Source organism: Rhea americana, unplaced genomic scaffold (genome assembly GCF_003343005.1).
Source record: "Rhea americana isolate MKP2758 unplaced genomic scaffold, rheAme1 scaffold_25, whole genome shotgun sequence".
NCBI lineage: Eukaryota > Metazoa > Chordata > Aves > Rheiformes > Rheidae > Rhea > Rhea americana.
The window spans coordinates 1,759,330-1,782,471 of record NW_028186368.1 but is presented as its reverse complement, the minus strand read 5'-3'; the positions used below and the strand labels follow the sequence as shown (position 1 = coordinate 1,782,471).

General features: G+C 36.8%; 1 protein-coding gene across 2 annotated transcripts; it reads right to left on the bottom strand.

Annotated features, from left to right (window-relative positions):
* Positions 1-1,888: 1,888 nt before the first annotated feature.
* Positions 1,889-22,600, bottom strand: BEND3 (BEN domain containing 3). 2 transcript variants are annotated; one of them, XM_085306913.1, is made up of 4 exons: positions 22,525-22,600; positions 12,635-12,679; positions 11,944-12,167; positions 1,889-6,815 (listed from the first exon to the last, which is right to left on the bottom strand). In XM_085306913.1, the coding sequence occupies exons 2-4, from the start codon at positions 12,666-12,668 to the stop codon at positions 4,563-4,565; spliced, it is 2,511 nt and encodes an 836-aa protein (XP_085163039.1). In that variant the 5' UTR covers positions 12,669-12,679; positions 22,525-22,600; the 3' UTR covers positions 1,889-4,562. The 2 variants fall into 2 exon arrangements, with proteins under 2 accessions (XP_085163039.1, XP_085163040.1); XM_085306914.1 differs by lacking the exon at positions 22,525-22,600 and having other exon boundaries at positions 11,944-12,164.
* Between the last annotated feature and the right edge of the window lie 542 nt (positions 22,601-23,142).

Genomic DNA, 23,142 nt, shown 5'->3' with positions numbered 1-23,142 from the left:
AATATGCTGTTAAAAAAAAAAAAACAGCGTAGGGGCTAATCCCCTGCCAATCAGACGAGGTGGAAAAAAAAATTTTGAATATAGTAGGACTTTGGTTTTGTTATGAGTTATTTGCTTCCAGCATTGGAACTGGTAAATTCAAGATAGCCACCTTGAGACAGCTTTCTGCAGCAGGAGAGAAGAGATGAATCCTCTACTCACTGACTTCTTGAAATAGGGTTTATATGAGCTGTGACAAAGATGATAGGTATTTCACTATTAAAATAATTTATTTTGAAAGAAATTAAGACTATCAGTACTGGTGAGATGTTTATATGAATGGCTTTTATAATGGAGGGAGCAAAAATGAGGGTTCAAAAGCACTGTGAAAATTAGAAATTTATCTTCATATTTACTATGACAAGGAATTAGGCAGAAAGAATGAAAACATAAAGATGAGGATTTCTATGATCCTCAGGGAGAATTAAGAAAGGGAAGAAAAATATGATTTCAGCTTTGCATTTAGAACAACTTAAAGCATATTTAAAACCTTTTCCTCAGAATCTTCAAGAGCAAAACCATAACTACATTGGCTCCCACTGAGTAGCAATAATAAATCAGAAAGGCAAACAAGGAGGTAAAGAAATTGTATCAATGGCATTGATGGAGTTTCTTTGATTTAATCAGAGGAGAGGAATAAAGAGGAGAGGGAGAGGGAGAGGGAAAATGAGAGAAGARAAAAACCAAACCAAACTAAAACAGACTTGAACCTGTCCCATGTATTTTCCTACAGATTTTAAGTGCAATCATCTGAAATGTGCATGCTAAGTAAAAGCTCCTGTCAATTCATACTACATCCTAATTACAGGCAAGCTTAAGGTATRCTGAATTTCTCCAGTTGTTTCACATTAATTTCATCAGTGAAACAAAACCAAACAAAAAATATTATCAGTAAAACCTGCATATTATATTCCATGCCACTTGTGACTGTAGAATTAATGGGAGCTGCTTTCAGTATAAAATTAGACCTGGCGTACCTTCGTGGAGTGCTGAGCACACAACTCTCTGAATCTCGCTGCTGTAATGTAACATAAATGAAAAGAGACAAATGACAGATTCAAAAAAATATGTATCTAGTAATAAATTGTATGCATTTTGAAGATGAGGGGAAAAAAATAAAACAATATGACAAACATTTCCGGGAACATAAAACACTTTGGTAGCTCTACTATATTAGCATAACAAACTGGTTGACTTCAAATACAGATTTTTCTCGTCTGAAAACTTGTTGCTGAATTCATGTCTGCTAAACACAGTTAGCAGACTTGCTGATCAATTGCAGTATCTTCTAACACACACTTCATCTCCCTCTTGAAATGTCATTATACACTTTTCACAGAGCTTCCAGGTAAGCTTTTAATTTGTATAAAATGGGTAAGACAAAAATACAGAGCTATGATATATTACACTGATTTTTTTAAGAGGCTGTTAGAAGCGAGTTATTCAGTGCTTATCAAAAGGTGATAYAATTAAATTATAATGAGCAGATATAGACACTTGATATTCACCTTAACAGGGTTTATTGACCTGGTAAGTAGAAAGTAATGTTCATCTAATAGGAAGTCAGTGTGTGTATGGTTACATATGTTCCAGACATCTTCAGTTAGTATCTAGCAATCTTCCTATTTTAGCCCCACTTTCAAAACAGCATTTCAATAGCATATTCTTTTAAAAAGAATATTCTGAAAGACAGAATTTTTTTTCTAAATGGTTGCAGCAAACTAGGGTATTTTCATTTACGTATTCAGTCCGACTGGCTAAGGTTAACTCAGATCTCAGTAACAGACTTACAGGAAAAAGACTACTGCTTGTGTAACTCTACTCAAGCAATCACCAGACAACATTCCTCTTGTATGAAAATAATATACCTTTAATTTATTTACAAGACTGACAAACTGGATGAAGTAGCTGTACTTCGTATGCACTGCAAGAGCTGTCTTTATGAACTATGTTGCTATTCATATGTCTGTACTTTCTTTCTATCACTTATAAAACATACAATCAAAAAAAAATCATGAAAGGACTGTGGAGAGCGAGATAGAAGGAATGTACATAGTTATTAGAAGTTAAGAGAAAAAACAATGAGGATCTTTCTATACTCAGTTTTGAAAATGTCATTTTAGAAGGTGAAAATCATTTTTCACTACTCAGTAATACGAAGGGACTGATTTTTTTGACCTGTCAGGAGAAGGTGATTCAAAATATTGCAAAATGTCAACATCTACAGTAAAAGGCAGTATGTCTCAAATTTGCATGCTAGCTAGTAACATCTGTCAATTGTACAGAAGTTTAATACATACTGAATTCTTTAGGGAGCTTTAACATCACTTAGCCATAAAACACATTTGACATTAAGATAAGTAAAAGTACATTATAGAGAAAACTTGCACTTCACATTTCTTACCTTCTGGTCAGCCATTCGCAAGATCAAATTAAGAGGCTGTTATTGTTTTCTATCATTTTRTATCTCCCACAAAAGTGCATGTAAAAAAGTTCACAGAGGTGCTAGGTAGCATACAATTACAAAAAAATCTGTGTTTCTGATACATTCAAGTTGCTGAATTTATGTACTAAAATGAAAGATAAAATGCAGATGTGGTATGATTTCTTTATCTTTGGTAACATGTTTTAATTTTATTATAGCCATATTTGCTCTGATATCCATTTTGTGCATGTTCTGCTATTACTTAAGCCATCAGGAAACATTTAAATTTAAATGGATTTAAACAGTGTCAGCGTATTATTTAGTACATTCGTGACTTTCTTCATACATTCTTTGAGAATGTTGCTAGAATACGGGGAAAATGAGAAAATTTACTATCTATTATGATTTACTCCTGGTTTAACATAATRCACTTTTGCTAATTCTTGTCATTAGGAACAAATGTTTTGCTTTTGTTTTTTAAAAGGAGGGATCAATATGATTCTAAGAACAATAAATTCTAAAAATCTGAAGTAAAAATATCAAGTATTTTGTACTTACTTACAAATGCTAAAATAGAAAATTACACTGGAGCTGAATTAAAATTTGATACTATGACCCATCTAAGTAAACAACAAAAAAAGGACCACAGAGAACATCAACAATTGCTCCAAGGCTTCCCAGAGACAGTGTTAAGCAATCACTGTCTTTACTGACCTAAAAGTGAAGGCCTGACTCTCTCTCACCATATACATCAATGTAAAAAGAAGAGGAAAACTAGTTTTTAAGCAGCACCCTCCAGTGAATGAATCATACAGCAAAATCACACTGGGTTCCTGGTGGTCTTGGTTACACGTAAACATATAAGTGATGCAATCTTGATCATGTGACCCAAAGCTATGCAATTATGCCTCCACATATCTATTAATTGCACTAAATATTTTGGATAAAGGAGGGAGTTCACATATCCCTACACCTGAAAAACCCAGACAGTGCTGCATTTATGCAAAGAATGAGTTACATTACAACAGCTTGTAAGTGGGGACCCTGCAACACTTCATTCCATCACAAAAACAATCTTTGCATGTACTTCTTGCATATTCAATTAAATATTAATAGTGGAAACCTTTGGAATCATGATTTTCACAGAGAGTAAGGTCTAAATTTTTTCTAAGTTCTTGTTTCAAGTCTTTTGCTTTTCTTGTTGTCTCTGTTATTTTACAAATAGAGTGACCAACAGGCCATGGCACTACATTCCACAGCTATAGGCTTGGGTGTGCTCTGCTGGCTTTACTCAGACAGGCCAGCCTTAATCATATCAGCAGTGATGCTGAACACAACAAGATAAAAATCATGGGGCCGGGATTAAGCCTGTGGTGTCAATGTAGAAAAACATTTACATTGTGTCTATTCTCAAGTCTCAATTCTTACAGTTCATTTCTTATTTATAGAAATAAAACATGGGTAACAGTTAAAAATGGAAATTATACCATTCTGACCCATTTTTGACACAGTATTATTATTTTCAGTATCTCAGTATTATCAAGAACAAAAATAATGTATAGCTGCAATTACTGTAGAAGTAAAGTCTGATATTCCAGTGATTTTCAATGAACATGGCACTTTCAAAAATTGTGAAACTTGTATTTAAATGAAGTTTAAACTTCAGACGCTCAATTAACTAACATGACTGTTTATAAGGGGTGTAATGAAAAACTGCCCCTGAAGAGCACAACGATTTATTTAAAAAAAATCTTTATTATTAGAAAGTGATAAAAAAGGAAGATGCAGAAATGGGGAGTGGAATAATACAGTTTTAATACATGTATTTGCACCAGTGAAATTCATGCTCTTAGTAAGTCATTAATAACTCTATCACCGATGACTTACAATCTTTACCCATGTACAAATGTAGTAAGCCACTTCCCACTGCTGCAGTGCCCATGTATATGCAACACACACATTAAAAAGCAACAACCTTAGTGCCTAACTGTCCTAGATGCTGAGCGCCCTCAGCTTCTGACAAGCCCCTCAGTCTAAAACAAAGCGTAATCCTGACAAATAATTTAGTGGTCAAAGTCTTAGGAATTTCAAGATCCTGTCACTTTTTTGCTTTCTTTGCTTTTTTCAGTATATCACACTTTTTTCTGTTAGGACGCCGGCATCTTTCATCAATGCTCGGTATACATTCATAATGCCACACTTCTTCCATTTTCTCCACGGGGTAAACTGCTTCCACGTAATGACGGATCAGTCTCAGTCTGATGGGATCGAGCTGTTTTTTGTTACAAGCACCTGAATGGTTATATTGCAGTCTGAGATTCTCTGGAGTAAAGAGTTCTGGAAAGAGTCTTACAAGAAGCCTGGCAGCAAAGTTTCCAACTGAAAGGCTCTGCTGTACTATCTCTCTTACTTCCTTATCCGACAGCAAATACAGAGAAGGCACGGGAAAGTCTGGATTAGGAACAACAAGTTCATCAAGTGGTATCTTGCAAAAATCCTTGCTGCTTCTTTCAGGTGGTAGTGGTGGTCCTTCAAACTCTTCTTTGAATCTTTCTGGGTTTATTGCATAGCTAAGAAATTCTCTCCGCTCAGGCCCTGGCACATGGACTTTACGTTGCTGTTGGTACGTGCGCCTTTGCTCGGTGTCTCTTCGCCGACACCTCTCATCAAGCTTCCCAACAAATTCCAATGTCCACACTCTGTCATTCTTCGCTCTCGGGTACAGTATCTGCACATAATGTCGAATTAATTTAATTCTAGTGGGATCTAGCTGTTTCTTGCCTAAAGATCCGCTACAGTTGTATTGCTTCCGCAAGTTTTCATGAGTAAACAGTTCAGGGAATAAGAGAACAAGCAATCGAGAGGCAAAGTTGCCTATGGAAAGACTGCTTTCATATATGTTTTTAATCTGTTCTTTGTTCAACAAGTAATCTGGGACAGGAACATCAAAATCTGGAGGGGGAAAGTCAAGTTTGTCGAAGTCTATGGGTACAAGCCAGATTTTTTTTGAGCGCCTACCAGGTTTTTCATATTCAAAACTGTCTTCCACTTTTATGATTGATACATCATCTGGTAAACTAGAGGAATCATAACAGTCATCTCTCATCTGATCACATTCACTTCCATCCATATACATATTTTCAAGCTCATCATTTAATCGCTGGACACACTGCTGCAACCAGGCTTCTTCTTCTTGCACATCTGGAAAGTAAATTTCAGTGTACCTACGGATTATCTGCAGGCGATGAGGGTCCAGCAGTTGCTTCCCAGAGTCTCCATAGCAGCTGTACCTTTCAGCTAATTTTCTGTGGTCAAAGAGTTCTGGAAACAATCTGTGTAACAAAAAAACAGAAAATTCCCCAGGAGAAGAAGCTTCATCTAGGAATTCGTTGAGATCCTGAGCATCCAGAACATAATCTGAGGCAATGACACTACTCCTGTCCAAGGACAGAGCTTCTTCTTGCTCTTTATCCTCAATAAAATGAGAGGATTCTACCTGTTCAGTCTCATAAAAGCTGGATGATTGCACATTCTGTTGACTGTTTTCCATTTCCCTTTGGGCCCAAAATCTATTGAAAAAATCATTGACTTGAGGCAAACACTCCACCTGCCACACAGCTGTATTCTTCACAGAAGGATAACAAACTTCCACATAGTTACGGATAAGCTGCAGATGAAGAGACTCAAGTTTCCTTTTGTTGAGAAAGCCGCATGCACTGCAGTTTCTGTTGAATTCATCGTCACTGAAGAGCTCTGGGAAGAGCTGCACTAGTAACCGGCAGGCTAAGTCTCCTCCTGATGTGCTTTGATCCATGATTTGTTTGAGCTCTGCAGAAGTCAGCTGGTACTCAGGTGGAGGCTTGAACTCTGCGACAGACTCTGCCGGACTGACTTGCTTCTTAATTCGGCTAACCTCCAGAGACAACAGGTCAACTTTGCTGTGAAGCTGAGTCATATTGGAATTGAGGGTGTTAAGTGTGTAAAACATTTTCTGTATTAAAGAATATATATTTGGATCAGAATCTGTGCTGGCAGCTGTTACAGCAATGGTTGCAGCAGAATCCCTTTTGCGCTGATCATTCAAAGTCCGAAGATGCGAGGGACTGCTGGGACTGATTTTGTCAAACAAATCGTAAGAAGTAAATTGCTCTGCTCCTGGTGGGTTCTTCTTCTCTGTAATTTTGTGTGAGATGCCATAGAGAGGTTTTTTATAAGATGGAGTGGTTATGTCACTGAAGGGTTCTTCTTCACAGAGCCATGTTATATTAGGATTCTTGTTCTTGTTTGGCTGCTCTGTATTTACCTGAGTTGGTGAGCCAGTGTCTCTGTTCTTCATGTTTGAATAGGGGCCCTTTGAATGAATAAATATTGTATTAGTAAGTCTGCCTTAAAAATATTAGCTATAAATGCGTGCCTCTTAACTAGGTATCWTTACTCAAATACGCACTGCCAAATTTTCTCCAGAGGACTTAACTGTCTTATGTATATCAAATTAATAAATGCTTTACAAAAAAATACAGTAAAGTATTATTTAGGGTATTTTTATTTCTTTRTTTTTTGTTTTGGTTCCTGGCTTTCCCATAGTGTAGAAATGCAATTATAATCCTAAGTACTTTTGCCCCACAGAGCTCTAAATATTCTCCCAAATTAAGTATCATTATCCTCCACCTTGCATGTGAGGATCTTGGGCTGCAGAGAACTTGGGTGGCAACAAGTCAGCAACAGAGCCAAGAATAGAATCTAGATTTTCTGACTTCTAGTTCCGTGACCTTGCCACTGCCTCCACCAACTGCATTTAATATTTCAACATTCTCCTTGGGTTAGCTTTTGAAAACACTACCAAGGCTATAGGACACCAAAACTATGCTCATTCTTTTCTTTCTGTTGTGAAAGGTTTATATAGTTATTTTTCTCTTTACAATGTTGTAAAACTCCTGAACAGGTTTCTGAGAATGAATAACATTAAAATATTATTCAATTCAAACAATAAACACCTAAAAAATACAGTATCTTGATACTGTCTTTTTTAAAAGGAGAACCTAGGATTTCTTTATTTCTGAAAGGCAAGGAAGTGTAGATTCACTGGATTTCTCATTTTCTAAATGGTTTATACAAAAAACAGCACTAAGTTCTTAAGACACTCATGTTCTCAATCATCTTCTAACTCTTCTTCACTATTTGAAATCTGGAGCAAGCATTTTATCAACTTACAGTAAATATTTAGGTTTTTTTTTTGAAGACACATGGTACTGCAAATAATTCTTAGGAAGCTAAACAGATACAACAAAATGAAAAACCAAAATACAGAATTCAAACATGAGAAAACATTCACAGATTTTTGAGACCATACTGAAACATATTTCTTGGTTTCTTCCACACAACATTAATTAGATAAAATAATACAGAATTTGCATCCAAGTATTAAAATAAATGAAACACAGACTAACACAGACTTAAGCTCTCAGCTAAGAGACCTTATTCCAGTGAAGACCTCAATATAACCTACAATGAGAAGCTTCCTGAAAGGCTCCTTTCAGAAGGTTCCTTTCTGAAAAACAAAACCGTAACACATGAAATTAAACCAGTCCCTATGTAYTGTCACCACACTTGGCATCTGCTTACTCCAGTGACAAACTGAATCTAATTACTTTTTAATTTCTAAAGCAATATGGAATCAAAAGAGGCTGAAACAGAACAACTTGAGTGCTCCAAATTTAGGGACCAACACACTCAATTAAACTGAAACTCTATTTCTGAGCTCTGCTCTCATTCACATCAGTACAACCCCACATACAAAAATTTGTGTGTACACTCAAAGCTGTGTGGATGGACAGATGATAAATGAGAACATAACGTAACGACAATATATCTCACAGAACGTGCAGAATCCTTACTAACTGTGGTGCTTAGGACTCTTAAGGCTGAGGTCCTGTTTAGGAGGCTGCCTCTCCAGACCTGCTCAGATTAAAGCACACTTGAGATGAGGACAGCAAGAAACCTGAATTCTGGAACATCACCGACTACAATAGAGTGGCTTCTACAACAGCAAGTAGTATGATATATCTTATCTAAATCAGCTGCTCATGACTTGTAGATTACCAAAAACAAGAGGCTGAATTGTAAACAGACCGTGATCCAAATTCCTCATACTTAGCTGTAGGCTCCCACACAGGAACTGTAGTTGCTATACAGACCACCTATATGCATCAGTGGAGAAAGAGAGGTACCTCAAGGCGAAAATTTAGCTTTCCTAAATAGTCACCATCTGACAGCAGAACAGGACTATTTCCACTGCCAATAAGGAAAGCAATATAGCTATGATTTCAGTTCATTCGTTATTAAACAGCTTGCTATAGGTCACCAATGGTCTCTTAGTCCTCTTCGGGCTTTGTCATATTTTTTCCTATTTAATTATATAACAAAACATGGCAATCTGAGGGTAACTTCTATTAATGCACAGCTCAGACATGGAACTAGGACAAAGCAATATTAGAATGTGTATTAAACAGTACAAATTTATCATCTTAAGGAACTTATCGCACTGAAAGTGAATATTCTGAAAGGTTTTGTTCGCAAGTTTGGATATGGCTCTCGGATAGAAAGTAAGTGCTTAAGCTAAGAATTACGACAAATCTCTGCTGTAAGGGCAGCACTTCTGCCTTTTTACTAATGCAGCTCACAATGTTTGCATCTGGTTGTGAGAGGGATCTGGGTATCTGCATTTCAGAAACACAGACATAGTCAATGTTGGACTAACAGATGATAACACATCTGGACCTATATTTAAGTATTTTCTATTTCAGATGCACTCTCCTTTTCTTTCCCTTTTGCTTCTGATTATCTTGCCTCCGTAGAGTTTCTAGCTGGGAACAGCACTATCCACACCATACACAAAAGGCTTTTCATAAATCCTAAGATCAAACTGTATTTAAATTTTTTCATTAATTTTCAGTAACTTTCAAAGGGATTGTCTTCAAACAAAGATGTATTTCAAATAATACTACATCCACTTAACATGATCAGTCTTAAAGTATTATTAAAAAATTAGCAGAGATTCTTGTATAAGACTAAACATACATAAGATAGTGCTGCTTTGTATATTACATTTSCATAACAAGTTTTTGTATTAAGTATGTTTTTGAACATTTATGAAATGCAGTATTTGGTAAACACTGACCAATATAATTCATTGTGAAATAATCTCTGACATTATCTCTCAGGATTCTAAGCCAAGTTTTAAAAAGTTGTTTAGTCATTGCTTTGCTGAGTATTGAAGTCCAGGTATTTTACAATTTTTTTTTAAATCTGTAAGAATGCAGAACGATATTCTGTCATACAAGTAAAGCAGGATAAATATATGAGTAGGAAACAAAAAAATCAAACACACGACAATTCAGAAGTGACTTTTGCATAGAAATTTTCAAAACTTACCAGTTTCTAAATGGGAAATTCTTTTTAGAAATTTAGAGAAAAATGGATTTTTGCTATTAAGTGACAGTCAGAATGACAAAGAATTGTGAAGTGTTTTCTGATAGAAACCACTTAATAATATAATCACCAGCCAAATAGTATAACCGTAAAATAAACAGTACAGCTGTGCTTATGGTAGCATACATGGATGTCTATGTGATATGCAGTAAAAATATACTACAACTACAGTATTTTCAAAAATAATTAGTATTTTGTCCTTTGTTTACAACAGAAATAATTTGCAGTCATCAACTAAACCAAAATTATCTATAAATGTGTGCCTCTTAACTAGGTATCTTTACTCAAATACGCACTGCCAAATTTTCTCCAGAGGACTTAACTGTCTTATGTATATCAAATTAATAAATGCTTTACAAAAAAATACAGTAAAGTATTATTTAGGGTATTTTTATTTCTTTGTTTTTTGTTTTGGTTCCTGGCTTTCCCATAGTGTAGAAATGCAATTATAATCCTGGTAACAGAAAAACAGTTAACTTTTTTAAAGTTATGGAGGACTGTTTCTGGTTGATTATTTAAACACGTTATTTAAAGATATTGATTCACTTGGGTCAGTCAAGAATRAATTTTTATCATTGTTATTGGTTCACCTTCTGATCTTATTTTAAGTCTAAGGTTACAATTCATTTCAAATATATTTGAAAAGGTATTATAAGCAAACAATAAAATCCAAAGGAATCACAGTTTAAGTAAAACAATTATAAAAATAGAAAGGAAAAAAGAAACAAACATCCTTAAAAGGTTAAAGCCTAACTACCATGCAGTCAGGGATAAAAACCAGAGCCTCCAAAAGTCAGAGAGATAGAAGTCAAGAAAAACAAGTATGAAGAACTATGGCTAGAAAGGAGAAATGAAATGCACAAATACAGCACGGAATAACTGGCTGGGCAGCAGAACAGCAGAAAAGGCTATGTGCATTAGAGTAGGTCATAAACTAAATATAACCCAGGGCTTGAAGTTATTCAAAAGAGGATGAATTTGAATCTAGGTTATTTTAATAAAGTGCTGAGCATGAAAAACAGGAGGTCATTATACTGTTTTACAGGGTGTTAGAAGAGATGGCACTCTTGAAGACTGGCCTCTACCCCTTCAGAAATTGCAAAGCCAAAATATAAGGTTTATACCACTATACAGGATGTTAGAAGAGATATGACTATCCAAGACTGGACATCACCCTTTCAGACATCCTAAAGAAAWAAGCAGAAATACAAGATTTATAGTGACTCCTGAAGAAAAGCTGAAGAAATGGACTTTTAGTCTGGAGAAGGGAGGCCTGAGGGTAGACAGTATCACAGCAATCTTCCCATGTGTAGAAGACTTTTCAGGAAAAGATCATAATTGCATTCCCTACTGAAAGGAACAAAGACAAAGAGAAATCTTCTCAGTTTCAACAAAGATTAATGAAATCATCTCCAATTGCTAGAGAKAAAACACTAGAATAGGATAACTAAAAAGATTATGCAATCTCCTTCACTGGCTAGACRAATGTCTGGATTGTCACAACTGGGATGTTGCACCAGCTCAGAAGTTGTAATACCTTCCATTCTTGATCTGTTGAAATCTTTCGCATCCCTGCATTTTTATCTTTCAGTCAATATGTACATTTATACCTGTTTCACTGACATCAAAACCCATTTCATAGATGGCAATGTTACAGCCCTACTTCTACCACTGAATATCCAAGGTCTGTGTGGTATGAGAGGGACTGTAATCACAGTCCAAACCACTATGTTCTATGAAAAACAACAAAAAAAAACCCTTCCAGATGAGTCAATTAACCTATAAAGGTATTTCATAAATATGATAGCTCCCAAATCATTTAAAGAAATATCTAGACAAGTAATGCCTGCAATTTGGGTCAAGATTAGCCATACTTGACTCAAACCCAATATTAATGCAAGCGTTAGTGACTTGCTTTTTACCTATAACAGCAATAAATTTAGCCCACAAGATATGAACCAAAAAATCAGAGCTGCATATAGAGAAGTCACCTCTAATGTAAAGCGTCTTTTCTTCACACTGGATAAGACATCTTGCTGGCTCCCTGAACCATCACAACCAAGTGAGGTCTGTTTCCGTTTGTTGGATTCCTGTAGGCAAGTAACTGCGCCATCCAGTGAGTGTTTCTCAGAAGATCTGGATGTTAGTGAGCAGTCTAGAGCTTCATCTTCATTTTCTGTTTCTACTTTCACAATATCTTTTGTAGGAATTTCTACTGGAAAAAGAGAAGATTTAGAATGATAAAGCACTCTCTCCAGAAAACCATGATACCCTTAAAACAATCTTTTGTGCTTTGTTTCTTTCTATGGAAATGTATTTTGAACATCATAATTATTTTTTATCACTTATTATATAAGTGTATGTTAAGGCCACCCCAAAGCCAAGTATTTATTATGCAAGAAGCCATACAGACATCTGATAAATGCCATTTTCTTCCCTGAAGAAGAGTTGAAAGTATAAACAAATAAAGTCACAGTAGAGGGAAGGGTTTTTTGGAGTGGGAGGGAGGAAATAGAGGAGAAAACACTGTGAACAAAAAATAGTAGGATGTTTTAGATAGCTTTTTAAAAATATTAATATAATTTTCCTTGTACCAGCTGCATTCTTCATCAGGTTACAAAAGCTTCCATTCGACATATATTTTTGCCTGATTACAAATGACACAAAACAATAACAGTTTACCTTCATCATCATCAGTAATTTCAGCTGAGTTCATCTTCTATCTCACTAAAGAACAAAACAAAAATAAAGTGGTATCAGCACCTTCTGAAATCAGGACATATATTTTTATTACTATTTTTAATCTACAGTCACTGGCCATTAACAGCCCATGGGTAATTTCCAGTCTGAACTTTTGTACTAACCAGCTATTTTAATGTATTTCTTGGCCATCTATAGACCTGTTGAGCATGTAAACTATACTGCAAGTAATGTAAGATAGCCAGGAACTTGTTTCAAACTGTATGTCTTTTTCTGAGGAGAAAAATAAAACTCATTTTAACCTTCTCCCTAATAATAGACTACATTGGTAATATATCGACAAAATTCATCTGCATTAAATTCTCCACCCTATACTAAGTGCCTCCTTCTTATTACAGTCAAATGCTTTTATATTGTCATTGTGGGTCATAACCTAAAGTCATCACCGAAAGAAAACTCACTGTAATGTGCAATATATATGCTGGAATAAACTTGCAGTTAAAAATCTTGTCTTTTGATATGGATTACATTAATTCAATACAGAGGAATCTGTAGATTTGCATTAATACTCATTTTTTTTCTTATTGGTAGCCAATAGCCTCTAAACAATGTAAAAATGTTTTTTTTTTTAAGGAAAAAAAGAAATAGTTCTTTTATTATAGCATGATCTTAGCCTTACCTCTCATATAAAAGACTAAATTGTATTTCTGTTTCCTTGAAAACTGATTTTGTAAATTACTTGGGATAAACATCTGTAGACACATCCATAAAAAAGGGATTTTGTATCTTTTGGGGATCTACAAAGTAAGCATCCTAAATAGATCTCATTGGCCATCATGAGTACACAGCTGCAAACTGACACTCAAAATTGCTAAACTGTCACACATTGATTATGTTCATCTATACCTAGCATTATGTTTCCTTGGTTCCAGAATATTTTACATTTTCCACAGTTATATTCCTTTTTCAAATAGCTTTCGTTCAACTATTCATGCCTATCCTTTAGCCAAGGTCTGAAATTTGTCAATGTTACTAAAAAGGGCAGGCCTGTTTCTGTCTGAAGCTAGAGAATAAAGCAATTAATCTACCTGGTTCTGTCTGGAGCTAGAGAATAAAGCAACTAATCTACCARGACTGTACTTACAGCGCCTGCGTGGGAATGCTAATGAAATAGAGAGAGAGAATCTGTACTGAAAAAAGTAAAAAGTTTAGTCTTAATCTTACTTTCTAGCAGGCGTGTAGAAAAGTATTTTAAATAATTTCAAAATATTGTTAAAAAACTCTGCAAACACTTGAATACTGAGTAGCTGTGAATTTTTCTTTCACATTCGGGGTAAGATTTTATACTACAGCACTATGATGGGTAGCACACACATCCAAGCAAAACACAGATACAGTTATAAAATCTGCTCATATTGGACCATTTGAGGAGCCAAAATATCCTCTGACATGCTCATCTTCAATATTGTCCCGATATATAGTGCTATAAACAGCATACTTAAGAGGACAACATGAGACTGGTATTTTGCCACCAGAAAAATATCCTTCAGCCGGATGTAGAGCTGCTATGAACCCCTTAGATATCTACCCCTTTTATCCAACATAATTTCTTCTTTCAGGATTTGCATTTATGAATTGATCCACATACAAATTATGGCAGCTTAACAATTCTAGAACCGCTTCACTTACATTTGTRCAAACTCTGTAAAGACATACCAGTGTGAAACATAAATGGCCCTTACCAACCTGTAAAGCACTTGCTAAGTACTGGTGAAGGTCAATACCCAGTCTTATTAACTCAGTATTATTTATGAATTTAGGTTAAGCACTACAGTTCTTCATGAAAAATCCCCAAAAGATAGCTTACTTACTACCACATCATCAGAAAGCTATGCTAAACTTCAAGAAAAGTATGTGACACTGAATGTGTGTATTTTGCCCTGATATTCCATATACACTGATAGGCAATTTTTGGATCTTAGACTTTACTACACTGTATTAGGCTTAGCTCCAAAGGATGTTGCACAGCACCAAAATGTGGAAGAGCATGAGACACAGTATCCTTTTGTGCTTGAGGAGTAAGTAAGCAAATCAGCCAATACCACTATGGAGCGGTAGCTTCTTGGTTTCCACTACAAAGTGGAAACCAAAAGTTTCAGGTTTTCAAGCCAACTCCTAGATTGCAATATTGGAACAAACCACTAAAAGCTGGTAAACTGTAATCACAGAGTCAGAAGGGAAGAAAATAAGGGGGAGCAGGGGATAACACAAAATGTCTAGGTGGGGATATACAACAGAATTATTTTTTGTTTTCTTTCTCACTACTTTGTGCTACTACTGCTACTCAAATTGGAAGAATGCTTTAGGAGAATTCCAACTGGAATTCCTAAGGGAAGACAAGCAAGCTGGAAGAAAAAGATAAACGAAGATCTGAATAATCACGCCTTAACAAAAACTAGAGAAGAGTGAAAACTAAACCTCAGCACATGTCTTGGTTAACAGCTAACTTTCTAAAAGATGCAACATCAGGAAAACCAAAGCTATCCCAAACTCTGGTCAAATAAGACGTAATTAAAACATCTTGTTTTACAACTCTGAGACAAAGAGTTATTATTTTGAAATCATGTTCTTGATTTGAAAACTGCCAGAATATAATTAAAAGCAAACAGTTCAATAAGCATCAAAATTAACGAAGCTTTGAAACACGGGATTTTGTATTTGGAGTCAAATAAAGCACAAGCTCCAGCCTTTTCCCCTTTGGGTGCCTACTGGCATGCTCCTTAGTTGGTTGCCTATATTCTTTGTGAGATCTGTAAGGACGTAAGTATTATGAGAAAATTAAGCACATATAACAACTTCTGATGAGAGACAGGAGAGTCCACTGCCCCTCTTATTTCCTGCCACACAGTCCCATCAGCTCCCTACGGAAAGCATGGGTGCCCACCTTAATCTTCAGGGAGTCGTTTCAGCTTGCTAAACTGGCAGTAATTAATTCACTACTTTGTTCCTGAGTCAGTTTTCTTCGAGTTCAGAGAGATAAAAAATAAGGCAAGTAAGTGTCCAACKCAGGAACATATACTAGGTTGGGGATGTAAAGGAGGAATTAAAATCTTTTTGTTACTAACAAACTACCTGCTTGGTTCAACCATTGCATGAAACTTCACCTATGATCTCCTTTACAATACCATCTCACTACAAATTTGGGTTACAACTAGCTCATGAGTGAGTAGGAGGAGGACTCAGGGATACCAACGGTCATTGTACCATCACTTCCACAGGAATTTAGGAGTCTATGAGAAAAGATGAAGTGTGTGTCTGCGTGTATGTGAGTGTATGCATATATGCCTGCCTCTGCTAGGTTAACATTAACATTTGTTGGTTATTTCAACTTTGCTAAAGACAAAAACATTTCAGAAAATCTAAAAATCTGTTTTGGGGTGAATCATTATTTGTGCAAAATATCCATTCCCTCAATAACAGAGGTAGCAGTATCAAAACCTCTTGTGAGGTAGCATTCTGGCCCAGAGAGTGAAAATAAATTAAGTCAGAGAAAAAAGATCTAGAAAAGCCTGGGAGGAAAGAGTACAAAAAGCAATCAAGTAAGAAATTCAGCCAGTAAAGCGAACAACTGGTAGTTGTTTCTCATCATTTTGAGTGTACAAACAAATTTCATTGTTACCCTACATGTCTTTTTCCAATATAGGGGACAGAAATATTTATCCCTCTCAGTCAGGCATTGACTAAATGATACTTCCATGATAGCAGTTAGCTCTTGGCAGGGGAGAATGTTTCACACTGAAGCTAGGAACCTGGATCTGCCGCGCTGACTGCCAGTGTRGGGACTCAGGAGTAACCAGCCTTGGCTACTTCACCTGGCTGGGATACAGTGGATGCTGCAGCACACAGTTCTTGCTTATGAAAACAGGTCTTGGGAGGAGGACTTCCAAACATACCAAATACCTACAACAGCTACGTTAAGAACTAGATCGGGAGCCTAATGAAGTCCATTGGAGCTGCAGCCTAAACACCAGTAAGTCTAAATTTTAGCTGAAATTTCCTGTATTTCCAACTCAATTGACTAAAAAAAAAAACTTAATGTTTTACAAATTATCAACATAAAAAATGGTACTTTCCTTGAACTCCAAGTTTTAGAGCTTTGCCTGCAAATACTTTGTGAAGCAAGCTCTTTTAGAAGCATTTTCTCCAGGCTAAATTCTTTGGTTTCTATCTTGTGCACAAAGCTCTGCTTCAGAGAATACGTGAACAGTTTAGAAACATCTACCAAAATAGGCCTATGACAAGTAATCTAAAACATTCTCACCCATGCTTCAGCTTAAGTATAGACAGTATATAGAGTATTCAGAAGGAATAACCCTGATTACGAATCCTACASTTTGAATGCTGAAAATAAAGTAGATGTCTAACACACTTCTTCAAAAGAGTCTGTGACTTTGATTAAAGGCAATCTGTTTCTAGTATAGCTGTTAGCTAAACCTATCTAACGTAGGACAAATAGGAAGATGTGTAGCACTTGGACAAATCCAACAATCAAAGAAGAGGTAAAGCAGCCTCTGTACTTTGAGCACTGTCTTCCTGAAAACAATTTGTAGTTAATAACTTCTAYGTAATCAACGTCGTAAATATCTAAACTGCCTTGATAGCTAGCAGTGCTGAGACTGATACTGTACAGATCCAYGCGCTGAGCAATTGCTAAGAGTCATGAAACAGGGCCAGTGTGATGCTAGCACTCACCTGTAAGGACACAAATACTCCTTTTGGTTCAGTCCTCTAGCCTCAACCATAYAGCCTTAGATTTTTGAAAGAGTTGAAAAATATTAACAGAAAGAGAACAGATTTTCTTAAGATGATTAAAGTTTTGTTCTTGTAAGAGAAGTGAATGAAAWTACCTAGATCTGCAATCAGAGGCATGTAAACGATGGTATGCCTCTTTTCAAACTAACGTATAATGAGCTTATTTTCAGACAACTCATCAGACGTACGACATCGTGTCATTCCATTTCAAGCTAAGCTATTTTTAAGTTAAATAAGCACTGAAGTCTAACTCAAGAAACAGACCTGAGCACATTTGTTCTGAGATCTTATGATTTGCAGCAAGAGCCAGAAATGCCACTCAGCTACCACCTGAACTTGTAGGTGGTTATAGCGTCTAGATWCTGAGTTTCTGGTGCACTCTATACACAAAACCACCTAAGCCTTGCTAGGATGCTTGCACTAGGAACTCTCTGCATCTGGCCTGCTCTCCAGGACTGAGTGTTCTCAGAACATGCTCAGTACTTCAGGACTCATACAGAAAACAGTCCTAAGCAAGGGTAGGATATTTCGCTTACCAATGGTACAATGGTTAAAGAACTATTTGGAAGCTAGAAAACCTGTTTTACTCCCCTGCTCTTGACTCTGTAGCAGAGGCAAAATCCCAAAATCTTAGAAGAGTGACCTAATAATCACTAGATTATAAGCACTATGGAAGGAGTCACCTGGGCGAGCGGGTAAGGGGAGCGGTGCGCTGGGGCAGCGAATGAAGAAGGGTTTCAAGTGCTCCAGCACACCCTGGCTTTCCCTATCGGATGAATCTCCCTCCCACAGATCCTGCCTTCCCTTCTCCTCATCAGATCRGACAGGGGAAAGAGAAGGTTCAATGAAGTGAAAGAACATTCCCCACTTTCATTCACATCACTTTGATTCATGCCTTTATTCACAAAACTTACCAGGATATGATACTTAATATATCATATCCTTTATAATATTTTGGTATTGGTATCAAATATTAAAACGGTATTACCATTGCTAACAGAGAAGTTGGTCACACACTCAAACCTGCAGGTTCTACATTGAGGAAGAATACCTTAGAAAAGAGATACCTTAATAAAAGAGAAGTTGTGGAATGCTTATGGTCTTCTGGGCATTTACTGATAATATGGTGCTACTTTTGGATGTAAAGCAAAATCCATTTATCAAAAGTGTGCCTGAAATAYGCACAGAAGCCTTAAATATTTAAAACAATGAGGTGCAAAGATATTACAAATAAGGGAGCAAATTACAAAGTATATTCTAAACGTGTTTCAGTCTCATACCATCAACTAAGTTATAATAACAGACAAGTAGCTATTCAAAAATGTATTTAGTTAATTGATATCTATAAAGGAATTAAATCATAAGTCTAACTTAAATCATCCCATGATGTGCATCTCCTCATATTTATTACCTAACAATTGCTCATTTACTGACCTTGGAGCTGCTTAAAGCAAGATGTTTTTCTACCYATCTTATGCTTGTGACCGTTGCAAAAAACAATACAAAGAAGAAAGGTCTTGTTGATGATAAATAGTAATAATCTTGTGATCAAGGCAATTGTCTGCCCCCACAATCATTATTKAAGAAAGCYCTAATGATCATTTTCAAGGTATGACTATTTATGTATATWTCTACTTATATGAGACATATATAASTATTTATATACTTTTGAAAGTACAAAAGTGTATACATGCTGCATGCAGAATACAATTCCATTTTCACAACAGAAGTGTATTATAATTACACATTAAAATTAATCAGTATCTTAACTACTATACTGTAATATAATAAAAATCACTGCTAYCAGTTTTATAGAAGGATTTGTTATTCAGTAATTTAAATGCTTGCACAAGATGATATTGTTCAATTCATTAATGCATGGTTAAGTGTGTAGCTGCTGTTTCTTGAATGCAGATTATCTCCTAAAAACTTTAATATTAACTGTAGGCTGGAAAGAATGTCTAATTCTTCATTAACAGCTATAAGAACCTGCTATTAAAAATACCTGTTTTTAGACATTATGCATTATGTTTATTCCTTTTATAGCCTCATGGTGGTACATTGCTTTATATATAAAATTCAGAAGCCTCTGTGAAAAGTATTCTACTTTTTTTTTGTGTATCTGATGAACTGTTCCCTACAATTTGGTCAAAAGATATGTGTGTTTGCTAGTAACATTAAATATTCCTTAGAGTACGGGGGGGGGGGGAAATCAGTCTCCTCACTTTTAGCATGCAGTGGAAGACAGTGATTTCTTTGAAGTATAGGTAAACTAGTAAAGTTAAGTAAATAATGAGACATCAAAAAAGCTGATGTGCTAAAGAGGTAATATTGGCTAAATTTCACAAGCTCTGTATATCAAACTGCTGTTATTTCACTTCATACTAAAAATAACATGGAAAAGTTGCTCATTCTCTTACACATGCCTTCTGTAACACAATTTTATCAGAACAAAATGACAATATTATTATGCTGGATAATTAAAGTGTAGTCTGCCCTCATTCAACCATAATTATTGTTTGTTTATTAATCTTTAGCAGAGGACAATGACTAATTAATCTAGCAGACAGGATACTCACCAGACAGTAAAGTGTCTGGGGTTCTGCTCCCTGTCTATAGGTCTCTCTTGCCTTATTTCACGTGAAACATGCCCTGGGTCAAACACAAAGTGCCTGATCCTTCCCCCTCCCCAGCCTTAGCTGGCTCCCTCTGGTCTTCTGAAACCCCATTTCTYTGTGTCACAACAGCACGGCTCCGAGAGGAGCACCTGTGCCTCCGTGCCTCTGGCCCTGCACCCAGCTGGGAGCAGTCCTAGCAGCAGCGCGTAGGGGCACCTCCAGCCACCTCTAGCCAGTGAGAAACTTTGTCCCTTGCGGTATTTTAGAAAAACAATTTTTAGAAAGGGGCATTGGAAATAACGAGCGCAAATGCCCATTCTCAAGAGGATCCCACCAGCCCTTTCAGGCCCAGGAGAAAGGACGCTAGGCACACTCCTGTTTTCAGCCTGTCCAGGAGCTGCCTCCTGCTCGGGGGGCATGCTGCTTTCCAGGGTTTCTGGCTCTTCTGCTGGACAGTAGAAGGGAACTTAAAGAAACAAGAAGTCTGAGTTCTCCTTTGGGAGCCAACTAATTTAAATCTTTTCCCTTCTTAGCTTCAGTACTGGATTCAGTTACTTCAGAATTACTCTTATCCTTAGGATATATATGAAATTCCCCCACCTTGTAAAAATCACTGCAAGTCAATTCAGTTCAACAGAACTACTACATATATACTACTCCAAAATGAAGCCTTAAAATGTGTTTATTAGTGTCAGTGTTTGCCTTCTGCTCAGTTCAGTGGGACAGTGACTTGACTAATTACTGTAGAAGACCTCCTTAATAACATTCTTATTTTCTATTTAAATATCCTTCTGTTGTTGAAAACTTCATCACCATACTCACTGGCATGATCTTCAGAATCAGCAAATAACCAGAAAGGGTCACTGTCAGTGTACTGCACTTTTGCCTGAGACATCTTCACTGACCAATGCTACAAAGTAATATCTAAACCTATTATAACACATAGAAATTAAAAAAAATACTTTATTATTTGTTTTGTACACCTTACCACTTTCTATATATTCAGTCATCTTTCCTCACAAAATTGTGATTTTTTTATTCTATAGAAACATTTTTAAAAGGGTTGTGTAGTTACTTGAACTTCACAGGTTGAGGTAGCAGGTTAAGGAAATTAAGTCTAGTACCTGAAACCACCTTAATTAAAAAAGAAGAGAAAATAGTATTTGATTTCAAATTGACTACACATCTTAAGAAACTCCARAATAAGAATGTTGCTTCAGTTCCCTGAACAAAGAGCAAAATGCAGGGAGACAGCATAAAGAATAGTAAAAGCATATCTTCTGTTCTATCAATCAATTTTAATATAGCAGAATGCTGCTAGTGACCCGACAATGCAGTTTTTGAATAAAATTTATTCTTGATATTCAGTATTGATAATCAAAATACTAAATAATTTAAAAAACAATATTCCACTACAATCAAATACCAACTATAAACACATGTATAACACAAGTTTTTAAACTATGAAAAAATATTTTAAAAAAAACAGCAGATGTTGTTGGAAGCATTACCCCTATGGACAGAAAAATCCCTATACTTAACATAGTTTGAAAACCTCCTTTGCTGCTTTGTGGAGGAGGACAGGAAGCCTCAAGACTGAAGCTTGCCTCTTAACAATGGCATTTTGCCAGCAGGACTCACAGGGCATGTTCTCAATTTGGGTTTATTTAATTTTATTTTTAGTTACATCTGCAGATGCAGTTAAAAAAAAATCATGCTTCTCAGTTTCCCACAAGTTACTTATAGCTGAAATTTTCCCTACCTGCCCCCATACTTTCTCAAACATCAATGTCATTTTGCAGTGATCAGTGTAATACTAAACTATTTATTTTCAGCAATGTATTAACTGCTMTATGTAATGTAATGTATTAAGTATAATTCGTTCAACAGTTTTTCTCAATGCTTCTTTCTCTCCCCTCTCATTCTTCAACTTTATTTTAAAATTCTGCTCCATCTGAACTTCCTACAGACAATTTAAAATCTCCTTCAAACTACATTAAACTTTATTTTTTATTCACTGGACACCTGAGTTAAGAAAATACTTAGCAAAGATAGAAAGTACAACTAGTCAAAAGCTGAGTTTGACTTAGCGAGATAGAAAAAATATCTATCGACATACACTGCTGTTTGTTTTACCAGATGTAATCATTCAAGTAAACTGAGAATCCAACGGCCAGGTATTAGGCAGAAGTAGGGAAAAGACTTTTCATTCCCCATCTGAACGCCCAAGGGTCAGGCATATACTGTTCTTAYAGTATATGCGCCCCAGAAATGGGGTTTCAGGTGCCAGCGACAAGCTCTATCTGYGCTCCAAACCAAAGGCTCTGGGACTGCGTCAACGCTATGTGGAAGCAGTCACATGGCTCTTGGACTGCAGCCGGCTCACATTCTGCTGGTTCAGAGTTTGTTCCCTTCTATTTACAAAAGACTGTGTAGACATACCACAGGAGAGAGCAGGATAAAGCACAGGGTGATCTGGATGGAGGCAGATCGTCCCCCTACACCGGCCTTCTCTGGTCTTGTCAACTCTTTACAGATCAAGAACCGACATGAATTATCACAGAATCATCAGCTTGATGTTACTAAGACAGTTTTTATCAACYAAGGGTCTGACCGAAGCCTTCACTTCACTTCTCACAAGGCACGTGGTTACACGCTGCTCCAAAGGTTCCCATGAAGCTGATCTAGCTTCTGAACAGAGGTATCGGGGGAATACGCGTGTAAGGTTCCTCTGGGACGGACCACGCAGCTGCGCTAGGAACTTGTACCAAACATCAGCAACTACCGGGCGCTGCGGCGGTGAGGATGCGCGCGGCGGAGGGAGACCACCGCCGCACGGCTACTCGCGATTCCGGGCTCCGCAGCCCAAACCCCAGCCTCGGGCTCAGAGCTGCCCGCTTTGGCAGGAACCCCGAGCGGGACGAAGGGAAGTTCCCACTCCACGCTGGGGAAGTCCTCGCGGGCGCTGCGGCCCCTCCCCCACCCCCCACGCGCACACAGCGCGGGGGGAGCGGGGCCGCGGGCGGGAAGCGCGGCGGGCCGCGGGCTCCGGCGCCTGCC

Coding starts and splice junctions, on each gene's coding strand:
- BEND3 (XM_085306913.1), bottom strand. CDS start 12,668: ATGAACTCAGCTGAAATTACTGATGATGATGAAG. Junction 12,168..12,634: donor AATTACTGATGATGATGAAG/GTAAACTGTTAT, acceptor CTCTTTTTCCAG/TAGAAATTCCTACAAAAGAT. Junction 6,816..11,943: donor AAAGACGCTTTACATTAGAG/GTGACTTCTCTA, acceptor ATTCATTCAAAG/GGCCCCTATTCAAACATGAA.